At 56.5% G+C, this 18,774-nt stretch overlaps 1 protein-coding gene across 1 annotated transcript in view; it reads right to left on the reverse strand.

The window, feature by feature from the left end:
- Nucleotides 1-18,774, reverse strand: part of SLC16A2 (solute carrier family 16 member 2) — a 40,918-nt gene that overhangs the window by 13,704 nt on the left and 8,440 nt on the right. The window contains exon 2 of the mRNA XM_075162489.1: nt 300-444. Coding sequence (XP_075018590.1) covers nt 300-444 — 145 coding nt within the window. The remainder of the gene's footprint in view (nt 1-299; nt 445-18,774) is intronic.

The raw sequence follows: 18,774 nt of genomic DNA on the forward strand, positions 1-18,774 counted from the left end.
AGATCAAATGAAGGACCTGAGGGCTGAAATCCCATAAAATAAAAAGTCCCTCGCTCAGGTAAAAGTCACTCTCTTGTTATGTAAGGACAAAAGGGCAACTTGGTTCAATTTGGAGAGAAACGGGCTGCGCGCACGTGGGCTGCACGTGGGCTGTAGGGATGCCAGGAGACCTCTCACCTGGATGGAAACCACCTGCTTTGCCCCAAAAGGCAGCAGCAATGTGTAGGCAGGGGGGGTTGCAGGGAACAGTGAGGAAGAGGAGCTCGCCGAAGAGCTGGACGGCCCCTCTGTAGCCTTACTTGGTGAAGGAGCTGGAGAGGAGTCCGATGAAGGCGATGGCAGCTCCCGAGGCTGCCGTGGTCCTGCAGCCGATCCGATCGGTGAAGATGCTGACGATGGGAGAGCAGAAAAAAATCATGCCCATGGCCAAGGAGCCGACCCATGCTGGGGAGAGAGAGAAGAAAGGTGACGCTCAGGGTGGGACATCAAACAGAAGGAGAACAACCAGGGACCGACTCCAGCTTTGAAGGTGGTCTCAGCAGAGAGGCAGCCCCATCCCACCGTTAATTAACAGTGCAGCTCATAAATAACACCGTTACCTCCCGCGCTGCCCGCCGGCGTCCGGGCCGGGGCGCAGTCTGCAGCGTCTCGCTGTTCGCCGTGCGATGGAGGCACGGCCAGGTTTTCCTTTCACTCCCCTCCGCCGGGTTCCTACGTGTCCGAGGGAAGGCACCGAGCTTTCAGCGCTTTTTTCTAACGGCCCTTGCTGTGCGTGTAATGATGCCTCCACTGTTGCCGCTTCCACAGGGGACATCTCCACGGCCAAAAGCCTCCCGAGCTCCTCCGAGCCCTCTGCTCCCTGGCTTTGGCCATGAAGAATTTCATATCTTGAGTTACGGCTCTGCGTTTCCAGGTACCACCCTCATCCATCACTGCTCCCCGCTCCCCAGAGCCAGGACTGCCTCGCCTCCCCCTCGCCCCACGTTCCGCGGGGATTTCTCCTTGCAGCTGAGCTGATGGGAGACACAAGGTTGTGCCAGGTTAAATTACATCCCCGGCCATGCCGGGCGATGCCCAGGCGGGACCGTGATCTCGTGCCTCCTTCCGACCCACCTCTGGAGAAAACCACTGGCTGGCTGGCAGTCTTTTTTCAGAAACTTTTATTATTTGCAGATTATTTCAGCCCGTCGTCTTCTCCCTGCCCTCCACCTTCTCTCTTTAATGGTTTCTGTGACTATTTTGGGGAGGAAAGGCAGGCTTTCAAGAAAAGCAATGTGGTAAGGAAACAAACCTCAGTCTGCCAGCTCTGAGGAGAAGCAAGAGGTCCCCTCGGCGGGGCGCGGGGCAGGGCAGGACGGACGGACGGACAAGGGGCCCTAGCCCTACCCAGCACCCAAGCGGGGGGACCTCCTGGAGCATCTCCCAGCCTCAGGCGCTGGCTCTGGGCACCGAGCGCGATCTCTCCCGCACAGACCCCAGGACATGCGCTCCTTGCTTTTTTTATTCCTTTTTTTGGGTTGGTTTTTTTTTTTTGCACCCAAACCGAGCGCTCTGCAACCCCTTTTAGCACAGCCCCGCACAATAACAACCCGTCCTTCAAGAGCCGTGAGATTTTCAGAAAATAGCCAGGTCCCTATTAAAAGCAAATCCCGGCTATATAAGAGCCTCTCCAACCGCTGCCTTTCAAAAAGGACCACACAAAGAAGCCCTCGCTAGCCTGGGAAGAGCTGACCCTTCCAAATTAATTATAAGTTCGCAAGGACCCAATTTACCCCGAAGTCTTCCTTAATAAATGCAGAGCGGAGCAATAAAAAGCAAAGCAAGGGCTGCGCGGGAGCCTCGTGGGACTCGCCGGGCTCTCGTCTCGACACCAGGCGAAATGCAAAAGGACGAGGGCGAGGGAGAGGACCCCCCCTCTCCGGCTGATTTTTTTGGTTATAAACACAAGGCACAGTGTAATGAAAGTCCTTCTAATAGGATTAGGTGGCACGGCTCCAAAGAGCCGTCCAAAACAGCTCCGAGAGGGGGTGAGGGGTGGGAGCAACGCCAAGATGGGAAAGGCTCATTAAATTGGATAATATACTTCCAGAAATGTTCCTTCTACTCCAGCCAAGGCAGTAAAACGTTAGATGGCCCCGTCATGTTTGAAGTTTGTTATTTTTGGAAATTACTTTAAGAAACGCGGAAATAAAAGCATAAAGCAAAGTATTAAATTTAAAGGGCCAGATTCTGATCTTAATAACTCGGAGATTTACATGCAAATAAGCAGTATCAATCTCTGGCCCCAAAAATGCACACTCACCTGCGGAGATCAAAGCAAACCCGGGGCGAGAGGCTCAGCAACGGGCGCTTAAAAGCTCCTCCAGCTTTGGGTTTGTAAAAAGGAGATATCACTCAATTAAAATCGGTAAACACAAAAAAAGAGTCCCGTGGCAAATTGCTCTACCTTAGAGAAAGGGCTTACCACAAGCAATGAATAAAAATAGGCTCGGGGAAGAACATCAAGTTAAAATTAGTAAGAACAATAGCCTCACTTCCAGAGCAGGGTTTTGTCTTCCCAGCGCTTCCCAGCGAAGCCCCGGGAAGCCGGGAGAGCTGGGCGAGCTCCAGCGCTGGAAGGAAACCTCGGCAAAATCTGGGGGCAGGAGAAAGCCGCCTCGGCCCCGGCTCCGGTCCCAGCGTGATTCACACCGAAACAGCCCCCAGAGAGCGATTGCACAATGCACCCCCCTCGTTTCATCCCCAGCGCGACGGCGGTGATCTCCTGAAGGCCGGAGGAAAGCCACGGCTTGGAAAACCACGGGTCGGAAAGAAGAACGGGGTTCAGGTGAAGTGTCGCCCCAAAGCTGCCCCTTCGGACACGGAGCCGGAGTCCCTGGACCCGCTCCAGGGGATGAAGGGTTTATTTTTGGTAATCTGGGTATTGATGTTTCTCCTGGACTTTCCTGGACCTGAAGGGCAGGGGCAGCCATTCCTCCAGTGGAAACCAGACGGGGCTTAACCAGCCTGAGTCAGGGCTTCCCTTCGGCAGCTCCTCAGATGCTGGAGAAGTTACGACTTGATTTAAAGCCCACAGGGGAAAAAAAAAAAAAAAAAGAAGGGAATCTTTGCTTCTGATTTCCACGGGGTTTGGATGAGATGGTTAATTCCTAGCCCGGCCACACCTCACAACCCTCTGTGGCTGATAATCTGGGCGAGATATTGAAACACACAAAGACAAGCCCCCACAAGAGGCGCGAAGCCTTATCAGCCACGCGGTGCGATCAAGCAGATCCTGAAAGAAACGATGGACTGAATCCAGCTGAGGACGAGGCTGGAAGGAGCTCAAGAGCTGTGCAGAATTTGGATAGGAGTCAGGTTAAGACTTGATCGAGTCTCGAGGTGCCGTAAGTCCAACCACCTCCTGGAAGTGCCAGCTGAAGGGGCTGGGTTTGGAGCTGCCGTGGTGGGACCCGGCTGGTGATGGCCGAGAAACCCCCTCTCCAAGGGATGCCTTTACAGAAACACCAAAGGCTTCAGAAACCGCTTTTTTAGCTAAAAAAGGCATTTAAAGCACTCTCCTTTTGATGAAGATGACTTCTGATTTGGGGGCTGGCACGTGGCTCAACGCGTGCCGTCCCTCCCCGATAGCCACCTCTCCGCTGACCCTGCTTGGCACTGCAAGTTACGCCGAGACCAGCCACGTCCATGCCACCCTGCTCCCACCTGCAGCCCCTCCTGAAGGCAATAAAGCAGCAGCTGGGGAGCTGTGGCCCCCGGGTGCACGCACCCCGCTCCTCGCTGCTTGCTCCGGCAGGGATGGCAGTGGGCGGGGGATGGCGGCAGCCCGAGGTGCCACTCGAGCCCAGGCCACCCGCAGCCCTGGATTCCTCCAGAGCTGACGGGACCTTCCTGATGGTCCTGAAGATGCTCTGGGGTATGGGAAGAGCCCTTTGCTGGAGGAGAAAGGTTGACCAAGGAGAGCATCCCACCAGCAGCTCTCCCACAGCGTGATTGCACAAGGGGTAAAGCTCCAGCTAAAGCTCCCCAAATTGCTCCTTCCAACCAAAGACAGCCAAACTGTTGGCCTATGGCAGGTCCAAAGCAACGTGACCTTCAACACGGACAGGCTGAAGTTCTCCAAAGGGAACAGTGATGCAGTGGTGTAGGAGATGTGGATAACATGGCCGAGCCGAGCTGTCCTCCCCAGCACCGCTCACTCTGGCCTCAAGATGGAGTAAAAACCGGGGAGGTGACCCGTTTGCCCACCAGCCCTGCACCATCAAGCTGTGCCCATGATGGAGGAGCTCTGGGACCAGGTATGCCTCGGCCACCACGTCCTCCTGGCAATGGGTGACACCACTGCTGGGGACCCTGTGGCAGAGGAGGGCTGGCATGTGGGGGTCAGGACCTGCAATGGGGCTGGCAATGGCGAGGGGCCGGGGGGCTGGGAGCACCGTGTCTGTGTGTTCATGGCAGCAAGAGGTGGGCAGGGCCCCTGGGGTCGGTCCAGGTGGGTCCCACGCACTAGACCAGCTTTCTTTTCAGCAAAGTCATCCCAAAAGGATGAAAAACTCTCTCCTTGCCGGTATTTTCCTGAGAAAGGCTTTCCAGAAAAAGGTTTCTGAGCACCGCGGAGCAGAGCAAGGTGGGCGCAGGAAGGTGAGAAACAACAGGGGAAAATGTCACCACTCTGAAACGCAGACCCAAACCCTCCCGGTATTTAGCTCATTGTTCCAAAAAACATCATTAAAAAAATCGTCCTGCATAGTACTTGCGGCTGAGCCTATTTGTTCCTTTAAAAATGAATCTCCAGGGAGAGAGAAGGAAGGGACGTCGCTCTCCGCCGTGCTTCCCCGCTGACCCACATACCCCGGGCTGGAGGGATCAAGGATCAGGAGGTGACCTCAGATCCGCCGCTGGAGGAAGTGTCTTCCCTCGCCTCCCGCGGCTTCTCCCGCGCGCGGCCGGGACAGGGCGGCCGCTGGAGGGGACGGGGACATGCTGCAGAGGGTCACCTCCCCCAGGCCCTTGGCATTTCTCGGAGGAGAGATGGGGCAGCCAAAGGTAACTCACCTCCATCTCCCCATCTGTACCGCTCCTCCAAGAAATAAGTAATTCCTTGACTTGTGCTTTCTCGGGACAGGGAAGCTCTGCTGGCATGACAAACCTCATCACACATCTTCAAAGCCCTTTCCCAGCCCTACCTGGCTCCTTTTCGGGTGGCCTGGGAGCCCAAGCAACCTGGTGGCCCTGCCCATGCAGACACTGCGGGCAAGCAGACGGCTGTAACCCCCCCTCCGTGGAGCTAATGAGCGCCGCCCGGAGCACATCTGCAGCGAAAATGAAGCAGCTGTTTTCTTTTGCGCCCTTAAAAAGCAATTTGCGTCATCCTCTTGCTCACTCAAAGTAAAGCCTGAAGCACTCCCAACGGCTCGGCTCCATGTGCCCAACACTCCCCGTGGACCGAGCACATCCCGGGGAGGGTTGGTCAAGGCTTAAATAAAGGCAGACGCAAAGTCACATCTGAGGAGGCCACCGCGATGCACAGCAGGAAGGGAAACTAAGCTAAAGAGCAGCAAACCGAAGCTGAGGAGCAGCAAACCGAAGCTGAGGAGCAGCAAACCGAAGCTGGGGAACAGCAGCAAACCAAACTGGGGAGCAGCAAACCAAAGCTGGGGAGCAGCCGGGCTCCTCTGGATGGGAGGTGGTGGTGGCGGCAGCCACCGTGCATCACATGCAGCTAAAAGCCTGATAAACTCATTAATTGTATAGCAAGCCCTGCTTGGTACCATACCCTAAAGCTTCAGAACAAAGTCCTCCTTTATCAGCTTTGGCTGACTTCTCCCCGCTCCCTTCTTTCGAAAACAATTCCAAAACAGCCTGAAAATTGGAATAAATGGAATTATTCAGAGGAATTATTCATGGCCAGGTCTGACTAAAGACCCTTTCAGTGTCCCGATCGTGGCAGTATTAGGACAGAGTAAGGAAAAACGTGAATGTTGTAGGAGAACTGGCAACTACTGTCATCACAGCATGGTCCATGACCATGGATAACACAACAGCTTCTCAGAGACCAGACCCAGCAAGAGTCCACCCGGTCTTTGCTGTAGGAGACTTTTAAAAAATCAATTTTTAACTGGTTCAGGAGCACAGGGCACCAGAGCAGAGCAGGCTGGGAATGTACTTTGCTTTAAAAAAACCACCACATCTCCTGTTCGGGCCTCTCTGCTTTCCCTCGCTCTCAACGATGCAGGGGACGTTTAAGAGACGATGCCCAGGCCAACTCCGGTAACCACTAAGTGACAGATATCAGCTTATGTGAGAAAAAAAATCCCAATTTTAGCTGCCCCGTGGCCGTGTTAAGTAGAGATGGAGACAAATCTGTGGTTTCGCTTGGCAAGCAGCAGGCGCAGGGTGTTTGCCTGAGGTTCGTGCGCTGAACGTCTCGGAGAAACTCAGCCCCAGCCACATTTCACATCGTTTCATTCCAAAACCATAAAATTCGACCCCGGTTAGAGTAAAATGGCGTTCGAGCTCGTGTCTGAGCTGCATCACGTCCTCCCCGTCCGCAGCCCGGCTCCCGCTCGGCCTTGGAGGCTCCAGACCTGGTCCAGAAATGCAAATTCTTGTGAAATCCATCCAAAAGCAACAAGGCAGCATGTGCTCTGCAGCTGAAACCCCCCATGTGCCCAGGCTGGATTTTTCTCCCCAGCACTCCCCTCGGCAGGCCAGGAAGGTTTTTCTTCTCTGCATCGCCTTCTGGCTTACAATTTTTGAGAGATGATTCACCTACCACACACTAAAGTTACCCAACAAATAGGAGCTACGGTCACAACAACTTCATCTCAACACGGGCGCCCATCCACACGTCCCATCCAGGCGTCTTTCCATGCCCTACACCCTCGAGGAGGCTGGAGATCTCGTTCCTCCAATCTCTCCTGATGTTGGGTGACTCCGAGTTGGACCAAGGTGGCCCATGTCCCATCTCCCCGAGGTGAGAGCCCGGGGCTGCACGCCTGGAGGGCGGCCCTTGGGGTTCAACCACTTTTGGGCAAAACCAGTGCCCTAACGCAGCTCCTGCCCAAATGAACTGGCAAGACCTCTTTAGTACTGGGGGGGGAAAGGCACGTCCCGGGGGCGAGCATCCCCTCCTTCAACTGCGCTGTCGAACGCCTCACCAGCCCCTGGCTGCGTTTTAATCCAGCAATTTTATGAAAAACAGAAAAGTTCCATTTTAATTGGTGAAAATTCCCTCCTCCTGGCCGCGGAGCGCCAATCTGTAATTAGCCTTTCATGTAAAACGATGTTTATTCCTGACGGAGTTTATCTTGGCACAAACAGGCGCTCTGAAATGTGCACACATTTGAAGACTCAAACCCTGCATTTAATTCTCTATCTGCTTGTTAATCCTCATTGTTCCCAAGCCCCTTTTCAAAACACACCCACAGGGACAAGAAAGTATTTTTTATATATATATATATATATAAACCCCCCCTTCCAGCATCAGGAACACCAGCAGCGAGCGCAGCACCGCAGGCACCGGCCCGGGGTCCGGCTGCCCCCCCAGCCCCCGGCGCCCCCCCAAACACGCGGTGCCAAACCCAGGAGGCCTTCCTCCTGAGTTTTTCCATCTTTCCTTTTTTTTTTTTTTTAATACAATTTTTCTCCCCAGCTGTGATGCCCCTCAGATGTTCCCCCTGCAACGCAGGCACTCGCCCAAAGGACAGGAGCACCCATGTTTCTTCGGCAGCTCTGCAGCGGGAGGGAAAGCACCGATAGCCCCCAGCCCCATTTTGGAGAATTAACTCTCAGCGAGGGGGACCAGACCCCAAGTTTCATGATTCCTGGGCTTAATTTGGAGCAATTTGGGATTTACATGCTCCCAGCACGCAGCAGCCACATCTCCTAGCGTAGCAGCTCAGGGCTGGACCAGCAGCCCCCAGGGACCTCCCAGCTGGGACTGGGGGACCGAAGCGGACCAGGTCCCATCCAGCCCCAAGCGCAGACGGCAGCACGGGGCCCATCGGGGCGAGTGGGGAGAGCGGGGGGCTCCCGAGCGGCCGCCAGCCGCTGCTCCAGGTTGCCCCACTCTGGGTGACCACGTTGCTTCCAAGGGGGCAATAAACACAACAGCTACCTTATAAAATGGTCAGGGTCAGGGTCAGGGTCAGGGTCAGGGTCAGGGTTAGGATTTGAGTTCGGGTCAGTGTTAGGGCCAGGGTTAGGGTTTGGGTCAGGGTCAAGATTAGAGTCAGGATCAGGCCCAGGGTTTGGGTTAGGGTCAGGGTTATGGCCAGGGTTAGGGTTAGGATTTGGGTTAGGGTCAGGGTCAGGATTAGGGTTAGGGTTAGAGTCAGGGTCAGAGTCAGGGCCAGGATTACGATTTGAGTTCGGGTCAGTGTTAGGGCCAGGATTAGGGTTTGGGTCAGGGTCAAGATTAGTTTCAGGGCCAGGGTCAGGGTTATGGCCAGGGTTAGATTTAGGATTTGGGTTAGGGTCAGGGTCAGGGTTAGGGCCAGGTTTAGGATTTGGGTTAGGGTCAGGGTCAGGGTTAGGGCCAGGTTTAGGATTTGGGTTAGGGTCAGGGTCAGGGTTAGGGCCAGGATTAGGATTTGGGTTAGGGTCAGAGTCAGGGTTAGGGGGCCTGGCTCTCCCCAACCCAACCCGCCCTGGCAGGTTGGGTTTCCTCCAGGCCCCATGTGCTGGCTCCTCACCCTGTGTTTTCGGGGAAACGGTTCCCATTGCTGGAGCCAGGCAGGTCCCGGAGCCGAGGGCAATGATTAACTCCGGCGGGATGGTGTGGGTCAGCCGTGGCCCCGGACGCCGGCTGCTGCACGTCTGAAATTTTAAGCCTTTGGAAAAGCCGTGACCTGACCAAACTTCACTGGGCTTTGCCTGTGATTAACCTCCTCCAGTCGCTTGTACAAGCGCGCGAAGCGCTCGCTTGGGAACAGCTCAGCACTCACGCCTGCCACGGCCAGCCTCCCGTCCCCGACAGGGCGGTGGTGGCACCCTTCCCCCAGCCCGAAAACGTGTCGTCTCCTCTGAATCCCCTCTGCGGCCGTTTCTTGTAACTGGCAGACTCGTACTGGTAACCAGTTCCTGCAGGCAACTGGGAGGGCAGAGCAGCTGGGGGACAGGGGTGGAGGAGCTTCAGGAATTCACCCCACCGCTTTATCTCCCTGTGGAGACCACCGGCACCAAGAGACCGCTCTGCCAGACATGATCGTCCATCCAAGGCAAAGCCACCACGTTTGCAAACAGGGCAGGGAGGATGCAAGGGGGTGGGCGCCTGGGAGGACATGGGGGCAGCCTGCCAGCCCGCCCCAGCCTGGCACCGGCACCGGCACCGGCACCAGGACCGGGCCAGCAGCGCGGGGGCATATGCCTGGCCAGCGCCGGCCACCGCTTCCCAGCCTGGGACCCAGATGAGCGCTGTCACTTTTGGGGGGGACACCTGAAACCCCAAAAGAGCAGGAGGGCGACTCCGGGGGCACCTCACCCCCTGCCCCGCGCTCACCTGCGCCCCAGCACCCTGCCAGCCGTCCCACGCAGGTGGCTGGTACGGCGTTTCCCCGGCTCGGAGCAGCTCAGCTGGCTTTGTGATACGCTGCCGGGACGCAGAGGTCGTGGCTCCCGGCCAGCACACATCAGAGCAGACGGCAAAGCAGCGCCGCAGCTCGCGGGCCGGACCCGAGGAGGCAATGCCAACGGGGCCCTCTACGTCAAGGTCAGCGGTTCATCTCCCGGCCAGGCACAGCATCCACGTGCATCCCTACGGGTGCCTATGCCTAGCACAAACCCACCACCGCAGCTGGCATCGCATCTCCATCTACGTGGTGATATTATATCCAAGGCACGGCTGCAGGACCCCAAAAATCCCCAACGTTACGCTGGGGTGAAAGCAGCTGGGTCATCCCAACCCCTTGATGCTTTGGGGAGATGACGGGAGGGCTCCCGGCCCCCAGCGGGAGGCAGGTCGGGTACCCCTCCCAAAACGCGGCTGGTGGCCCAAGACTGCTCCATCCCTTGCGAAATCACCGGGCGCTTTCTGTCTCCTCTCCCCCCGCCGCCAGCAAACCCCGCCTGGGCTGCGCTGGGAACCCGCCGCCTTCTGCGGGGAGGCTGGGGTGAGAAAGGATGCTTTTTTCCAAGCTGGAAGAGACAGAAAAGTTTCCCTCTTTGCCAAATTTCTCCCGAGCCATCTTCTGTTTCCCATTAACGGCGAGAAGAAACCCTCCGGCCCCGGGGTCCGCGCTCCTCCCACTGCAACTCCCACGGGTGCTTGTCAACATCCCAGTCAAAAAGGAGAATTAAACCCACCCAACCTGGCTGGCCGTGACGCAGGGGCCCGCAGAGCGAGGAGCGGCGGGTGGAAAACAACCCCCCTGCTCTGCTCTTACATCTTCCCCACGGAAACTTTTCAACTCCAGTTGCTGGCAGGAGCCGGGCTGATCCCAGCTGAATTCCTTCCACTTACCAGCAAATAAATAGCAGTTAAATGGAGGGAAAGAGAAAAACACTCTTTTTTTTCAAAGGGAAAACAAAGAGGCCGGGGAGAATAAATGGAGGCGAAATGTTGGGCTGGTCACAGGCTCATGAAGATCTTTTTCCCCTCCTGGTCGGGTACTTGACAGCCTTCCCTTTCAGTTAATTAAGGGATACTCAGAAAGAAAAATACTTCCAGCCCTTTGCCAGCCCTGACCATTAAGGGGAGAGTCACAGCGCGCTCGAGACCAAACCCAGGAGCCCTGGCCGCAGCTCCTCCACCCGGCCCAGACACTCAAACCACCATTTTTCAGACAAATAGGTGCTGTTGCAGGACATCGCGGTCTCCTCCCAGCCCTGGCAGACTTCTGCCCGGCCAAACTCTCCGGGGATGGGCATCCCCAACCTTCCCCTAGACAAGGGCTGACCTTCTTGCACTCCAAGTATTTCTCCCAACCAACACCTTTCTTGCTGCAAAATTTCAAAGCATCACTTTGCAACCTGTCCTTCACCAGATCGAGGTAATAATTACCTTTTTAGCAACTTTTTAGAGGGCTGAAGGCAGTGATGCACCTCCCCTCCTCCAGCAGGAACAACCCCAGCCCTGGGCTTCAGCACTGCACATTGTTCCCCCTCCTCTCCTCCACTGGGTCTCCCAGTTGACCCAACTCTTTCCCAGTGTGTGGTGCTCAGCGGAGACACCTTCCCACGTCCCTCCTGGGGACCGATTAATAATGAATTGTCCCTTGCCCCTTCTCTCCAGCGCAATGCGGTGCCTGGCTCTTGTCACATTGCACCCCAACAGTCTGTAAAGGCACCTCCCCAAAAAACCCACCCCAGGGGAGCCCCTGCCACCCCCGATGGCTGCGTCACCCCCAGCCCCGTGTCGGGGTACCCCGGCCATGGCCTGCTGTCTTTTGAACCCCGAAGGCTGTTTGATGCTTCGGGGAGCGTGGCAGTGCCCCGGCTGGGTACGGCAGCCTTCCTCCGGCGGGATGGGGACGGGGATGGCGTGGGAAGAGCCAAATCTCCCCAACGCCCATCGGCCAAGGCTGGGGCACCCCGAGGATGAGCGAGGTTGGAAGAAAGCATCCCCCGCGTTCCTCCCAGCGGCACCCACACGCGCTGCCGGCGCCGCTGGCTCTGCACCGCAGCGTCCTCCCCCACAATCACCCCCAGCCTGTAACCACCCCACGGACCCCCCCCAAGCTCCGTGGGGAAAAAAAATGCTGCGGCAACCTCAGCCTGAGCCCCCCTGGGGCAAGCACCCCGAAACAGAGAGCGCTGGGGCGGCAGCGATGCCTCCCCCACGGCACCCGAGCAGAGCCGCCCACCCGAATATTATCAAAATATTTCAGTTATGTTACTTATTTGCTTACACCCAACAAGGCCCCAGTTTCCCCGAAGACAAAGTCCGCCCAATACCAGACTATATACGGGGCTAGAAATATGAAAGGGAAAATCTGCTGCGGGCGCTTTCCGAAGGGAGGCCCCTCTCCAGGCCGCGCCAGGCGGCTTTTAAGTTGTTTTGCCCCCGAGCTTCGTTCACAGAGGAGATAACACCTCCCCGCGATGGCCTCCTCCGTCTGGGCGCTGCCCCCGCGCCGGCGGCTCCCCGGCTGGGATCACGGTGCTCAGCCCCATCCCAAACGCGACGCAAGGGACGGCGCAAGGCGACGACTGACCGCAGCGGGGGGAATCCATCGGGGAATCTCCTCCGTTGAACGGATAGCTTTAAAAATCAAAATAAAGGAAGAAAAGGTGTTTGTTAGCAGGTTGAGGGGAGCCCTGGAGCGGGCACACAGCCAGGGCAGCATCCCGGGCTGCCCCAGCCCTGTCCGTGCGGCGAAACGGCTCCGTGGTGGAAGATCTGGGCTCTTCTCCTGATGGCCATCAGGAAATTATTTTCTCCTCTGGTGCCGGAGAGTTTCCCCTGAGTCTCCAGCACGGAGGCACTAACGCCTCTGGATAGTGCTCCTGAAGCCTACCGATGAGGGAAAAAAATCCCCGAACGACGCATGACTTGCGTCTCATCATTAAACCAAACACCCAGAGGCCAAAAGAGGGGTAAAATATCCATGTGATTTTCATCTCTTGGAGTTCCCTTACATTAAAGCACACATTTGAGAACACCTGGGTATCTCAGAAAAATAGACCACGCTGTAATTAAGCAAATCCGATAGCTAAAGGAAACTGAAGAACGGCGATATTTCATTTCATTTCATTTTTTTTCCCCCCCCCGACGAGAAACAGGTTATACCCCTTCGCCAATGGGCTGTTACTTTTGGCTGACCTGCTCTCATTTGAAAGTTTTTCAGACGCCGGGTGGCTTCGGCAGCCGCCCCGCGGTGCGGGGAAGGGCCAGACCTGCCCTTTGATGCTCCGGGCGAGTGGAGAAAAGCCACGGGCCGAGGCGTCGGGGTTTCCCGCGTGGGACAGTCCCCAGCCCCGCGTTTCCCATTAGCATCTCGGGAACCCAGTCCCGAGCCCTCCAGCTCCTGCCGATGCACCTTGAACGGGGATCCGTAATACATATACACACACACATATACATATATGTGCATATATATGCCTGTGTGCATCTCTCTATACACACACATATACATATATATTAAAAAAGCAACCCCCTGAGGGCTTTAGCCCACACGACGGCTGCGGGCAGAGCCCCGCCGTGGCTTCCCCGGAGCCGCGCAATGTTTAACGAGACCGAGGGGAACTGGGGACAGCCCGTACCATTTAAAGTGCCTCGGCAGCAAAGTGCTTCGAAGCCCGGTGAAACATTAATGCGCTTTCCTGGAGAAATGCCTTCGTTTTTTGCTGCATCAAGGGCTTTGAAATCGGAATAAATAACAGGGGAGGTTAATGAAGGTTTCTATCAGTTACCAGGTAAGTTTTGGTCCTCCTGTGATTCAGGTTTAAAAGCCATAGATCCCACCTCCGTGTCAGGGAGCCTCCTCTTCCCCCCCATGGAAACACTCCATTTTGGGGTAGGGACAGGAATCAAAATTCCCCCGTTTCCACAGGTGCCAGGATTGCTGTAGGTAACACACACCGCAGTCCCCGGGCTTGTTTTTAAGCGGCTGAGCTCCACTTTCTCCCATGGAGCCCACCCATGCCCAGGGGCAAAGGGAAGAGCAGGGGCCAAGCGGCTTCAGCAGCGTAGAGCTGAAGCCCCCCGGGATTTTGGGGGAAGGAGGGATGCGAGGGGCCACGGGCAGCCCTGGATTGCAAAGCCCCCAGCATGGGGTGGATCTAACCCCACCACTCGCCCCAGCACCGGACCGTGGAGACGTGCTGGAGGACACCGGCCCACCGGCCGCTGGGGACGGTCTGTTTGCTGAAGCATCAGCAGATTGCTCAGGAAGGGCTCAGCCCCTGCAATGACCCCGACGCGGGGCTCTCCCTTCCCACGGCGAGCTGGTGGCGGTGGCATTGGGGATGGGCCGAGCGGGGCGGGGGTGCCCAATGCCACCGCGGGGCCAAGCGCGTGTGCCGTGTGCCAGCAACGAAAGAAAGACCGGTGAGACCAGGGTAAATCTGCACCAGGGGGTCTGCAGCCCCGGGGCCGAGCGGAGGCAGCCCGCAGCTCGCCGCTGCCCGTGTACCCCTTCCCTGGATCCCTGCCCCGGGCGGGAAGGGCTCCCAAATCCCAACTGCTACAGCCAAAGTCAGGGCAAAATGTCAAGCCCTTTCTGCTGGGCAAGGAGCAACTCTGAACTGGGGCTGCCTGAGGACTGGAGCAGCAACCGCAGCCGAGCCGTGCTGAGCAGCAACCGCAGGCAACCTAAAGCTGAAATTTCACACCCCCCCCCAAAAATCTGTGCTGCGGCACCGACTAAGGCCAGATGCACCAGGACAGCAGAAAGCACGGGATGCAGATCCCCGTTTGCATCCACCACTTGGTTTGACCCAGCCATGAAGCTTCAGTATGTCGAGGAGCCGGGAGGCGCATGGAGGTGTAAGGAAACGGGGTGATGGAGAAGTCACCCCCCCACCCCGCCGCCAGCCAGGGCTCGGGGGGGTCCCGCGCTGCTGCCAGTCCCGCCGGGCACCGAGACGGCGGCTGCGCGCCGGCTGGGGATCATGCGGCGTTTGCAGAGCCGGGGAGAGGCTCGCTTCTGTCTCGATTGCTAATGAGACTAATACCAGCTGCTCCTCGCTTAACCAGTCTGAGCATCCGGCTGAGCCAAAACTGATTCATTCATAAGAAAATGGAAAAGGAGATCGACTCGTCACCAGCCCTGACTAATGGGGAAACCAGCCAACAACCTGCCGCTTGCATACCGGCCCCGGCATCCTGGTTTTTCGGCTCTTCATCATCTTCCCAAATTCAAATGCTCAGACGAAGCCGGAGCGTTGCCCCAGCACAGCCGGGTGGCCCAAGTGATAAAAGGGGCCAACATCACCAGCAATGCCTGACATTTTGCAATAGCTAATTCCTGCTTCGGAAGCAGGGGAGACATTAAAACCCCCAAAGACGTTGCTTTTCTGCCTGGCATCATCTTCCCAATAGCTTTTTGTTTTTTGTTTTGGTTTTTTTTTCCTCCTTCCCTCTTCATCCCGCAATAAAAATCTAAGCAACCGCCTTCATAGAGCAGAAAAACTCTCCGCCAGCCTGCTGTAAAAACTGCTTTCTGCTTTTTTCTGCGGCATGTTTTGTTTTACGAGGCCATCGGGGCACAAACGGTGGCGGAGGGAGGCTGCAGACGGGGTGGCTGGGAAACCTGGGCTCGGAGGGATGTTGTCCCAAGGGAGGGAAACAAGCTCTGAAATCCAGATTGGGGCTAATCTTATCTCCGCGTGTAGTTTAGGATGGGCCAGCGAGGGTTAACAGCCAGCCACAGAGGTCAAATCAGGACCTGAGGTACCTCCACTCCCAGGCTGTTTGGTTCAGGCTTTGGTTGATGAACTGAAGCAGGGCAGAGTTTAACAGCTTAAAAAAAAAAAAAAAATCTGCCATGATTTCTTAGCTTTGGGCAACACATTTGATTTTATGTGAATCTCCCTTAATAAAGGCCCTCTCCCAGAAATGCAGCTCCCAAGGGCCAGGCTCTCCCGGCAAAAAGCCTGCGACACCATCCCTTGTCCCCAGACATCCTGAGTTTTTATCGCCCGACCCTGCAGACGTCAGGACAAACACGGCAAAACTTCAGTTCTTGGTGAGAAACCCACCCTGCACCAATACAGGTCTTGAAAATCCCCATTTTCAAGGCAGAAAATCCCCAGCCAGCCAGTCTGAGCAGGGAAATGCCCCAAATCCCGACGCGGGGAGCGCAGAGCCACCTCCACGGCCGCAGGGTTCCACGGGGACAGCGGAAAACCGGGACCCCGCGGGTTGGAGACAAGCAGAGCTCCGGGTATCGGGGCCGATGCCCCGCTCACCTCACCCACACCAGCCCCAGCAGGCTGGGAAAGAGTGGCCAAATACGAAATTTTCCTTTGCCCATCTCGACGCAGGGGCACCGGTCGAGCATTTCACACACGACACCGAGGAAAAGCCTCGTGCGAGGGCTTTAGGATGCACACCCGGCTCTCCCTCCCGAGGGCATCCGGCTACCCAGCATTAGCCCGATGCCCACGCGCAGCGGCGAGCCTGCACTCCTGCCAAGCAGGACAGGAAAAACCTGCAAGGGATGGAAACCGCATTCCCAAGGCGCAAGGGAAAAGCCATCCAGAAAGTGGTCGACAACATCCGTGTCGGTCCTCCCCCCTTCCCTTCCCAGGCTGGTTTCTCACCGACTGTGGGTGAGCTTCCTTGGCATCGGGGCGGTTGGCACGGCTTTTTTTTTGCTGCTGAATTTCCCCGCGGGCAGGGGACGTGGTGGGGTACGGGCAGGAGGAGCCCTGCAAAGACCTCACACCTCCAGCAGCGCCGAGGCCCTGCCGAGTTTATTTTGAAAAAAGAAAAAAAACCAAAAACCCAACATCACCGATATTCACCCTATCTCAACGCCTTATCTCAATAACACTGCTATTATTATACTCTGCAATTAAGCGATAAAGCTATAATTGTCTTATCTGATGGAGCCAGGCATGGAGCTGGCCTCTGCACCCCCGAGTTGGGTTTACGGGGTGGATGGCATCACGCCAGGCATTTTAAAGCCACCTTGTCCCAAACCATCCTCCTGCTTGGCGCACAGACGGACAGACAGGACCCCACGGCAGCGCTGGGCTTCCTCACCCCGAACCTGGGTCAGCAGCATCCCCCCCGCGCCCACGCATCGCCCCGCTTCCATCCCCGCAGCCCTCGGCTGGTACCCAGGGAAGGCACCGGTGGCCTCCGCCAGCTTCCGACCGGGAGATGGTCAGCTCTGGCCAGGATGGAGGCACATGGAAAAAAAAGAAGCAGTTTTTAATCCACTCTTCCTGCGGGAAGGTAGGAGCAGGCGCTGGAGGGACCAAAGTGCAAAAGTACGTCACCAGCTGCTCCCGCATCCCTGCTTCAGCATCCCGGGGAGCGACCCGCGGCCACGCAGCCGGGAGAGCCTGCCAGCGGCCAGGGCACTTTGAGAGCAGCCCTTCAGTCCGGGATTTGGCACGCTGAGCCGTACCAGCCAGATCGGGGCACTGGTTTTAGAGGAGGCGACCCCCGTTCCCCAGCCCGGCGGCTCAGCGTGCCGAGCAAAGCTGCATGCAGCAGCTCTCAGGCCATAATAAGTCCAGCCTGGTATTTTCATCCTCTGAAAGAGCTCTGATGGGCTATGGCATCCTTTCCAACAAGATCAGCCCTGGCTTAATTTGGTTTTTTAACTTTGGTGTCCCCTGAATCCTGATTCTTGCCATTTTTTCAAATCTTTTAATATTTGACCTCAGCGCCGCCCCTGACCCCGCCAGCTTTCGGCAGAGCGGTATTCACCGGCCTTAGGAAAGAAAAATAAGGCCTTCCAAAATCCCGCCCGCGTGACCGTTTCCCAAATACGCCCCAATCCGCCTGGCCAGCAAAGCCACCCGCTCCCCGCACCCCCTAGCCCAGCCCAGAGGCCACGGTGAGGGGCGCTGGGGCCCTGCCATGCCCGCGCCCCCCTCCCAGGGCGAGCGGGCTCCCGCCGGGACCCAGCCACAAGAAAGGCCGATGCAAATCGCATCGTTAGCATTCTTTCCGTTTTAATAACCCAAGGTGTTACCAGCAACAGTGTTACTGATTTTTATCTCCGCAGCGCCTTTTAAGAGCTCCAATTTGTTTTTCTTGGAGATCTCATTTTGTTTTATTAAAGCTGACACCGAAGAGGGAAAGGAGACATTCTGGGCCCAGAACAAAAATATCCCGTTTAAATACCCCGTATTATTTTCTTGGAAACGCTTCTCCTTTGACTTTAATTAAGCTCTCCCCGGGCTCGCGAGCTTGGCGTGCTTGGCTTTCAGGCGAGTTTAATGCCGGACAAGCTCCCCCCACCCCCAGTGCTCCCCGCTTCCATTGCTTACACAAACCTTAAGAAATAAACTGGGTTTTGCTAAAATACATGGATTAACAGCTGGCCCCCCATCAAGAACGCCTTGACGTTGCCTCTTCGCCACCGGCCGGCCACGGAGCAAGCGCATGGCCCCGGCCGCCCCGCTCGCTTCGACGACAGACCCAAAAAGCAGCTTTCCTCTCTTATTTTTTTATTCTTTTCTGCCGTTGCGATGCTGGGTACGGAAAGGGGAGATCCACCTCCAGCGCCTGGCCGTGCCCCGGAGCTCCCCGGCTATTCGAAGAGGCAGGCTCGCCCACCAGCCCGGCTCCAGCGGCCGCGGTGCCGCTTGTGCAATCGCACTGGGTGCTGCTGTAATATCAATAATTACCCCCCCACGGTAGAAGCACTTTAGGATGATTGCAAAGTTAAACACTCCAAAAGTTGGGAAATCCCAGGAAGGAGCTTGTCTGGGCATCATCTGGTGCATACCCATTATGTAATTACAGTCAATCTTTAATCACAGATGATTTTTTTTTCCATCGGCCCCGATTCAGACGGTGCACAGGAGGCACAACCCTCACTTAAGGAGCTGCCATTAGATTTGATTTCCACCTCGGCGGGCCCCAGCTTTATTAAACGAGCTCCTGCTGATTTGCGCAGGGTTTGTACAAACCCTCCGGCCGAAACGCCTGACTCCTTGGCAAGCACCAACACACCCGCTCGCGCAACATCCCCCCGAGAGGGGAGGATTTCATCTCCCTTTTACGCACAGGATCTGCGGGCGGACAGATTAAGGCCGAGAGCTTGAAACAAAAGCTTTGTTTTGGTGCCTGATGCGAGATGGCCAAGCAAGGGCCTTTTGGGGATGCTGCTGGGGGGGGGGCTGTGTGCCCCAGGGGTCCCCGTCCCA

The sequence above is a fragment of the Calonectris borealis genome, chromosome 13 (genome assembly GCF_964195595.1).
Source record: "Calonectris borealis chromosome 13, bCalBor7.hap1.2, whole genome shotgun sequence".
Lineage (NCBI taxonomy): Eukaryota > Metazoa > Chordata > Aves > Procellariiformes > Procellariidae > Calonectris > Calonectris borealis.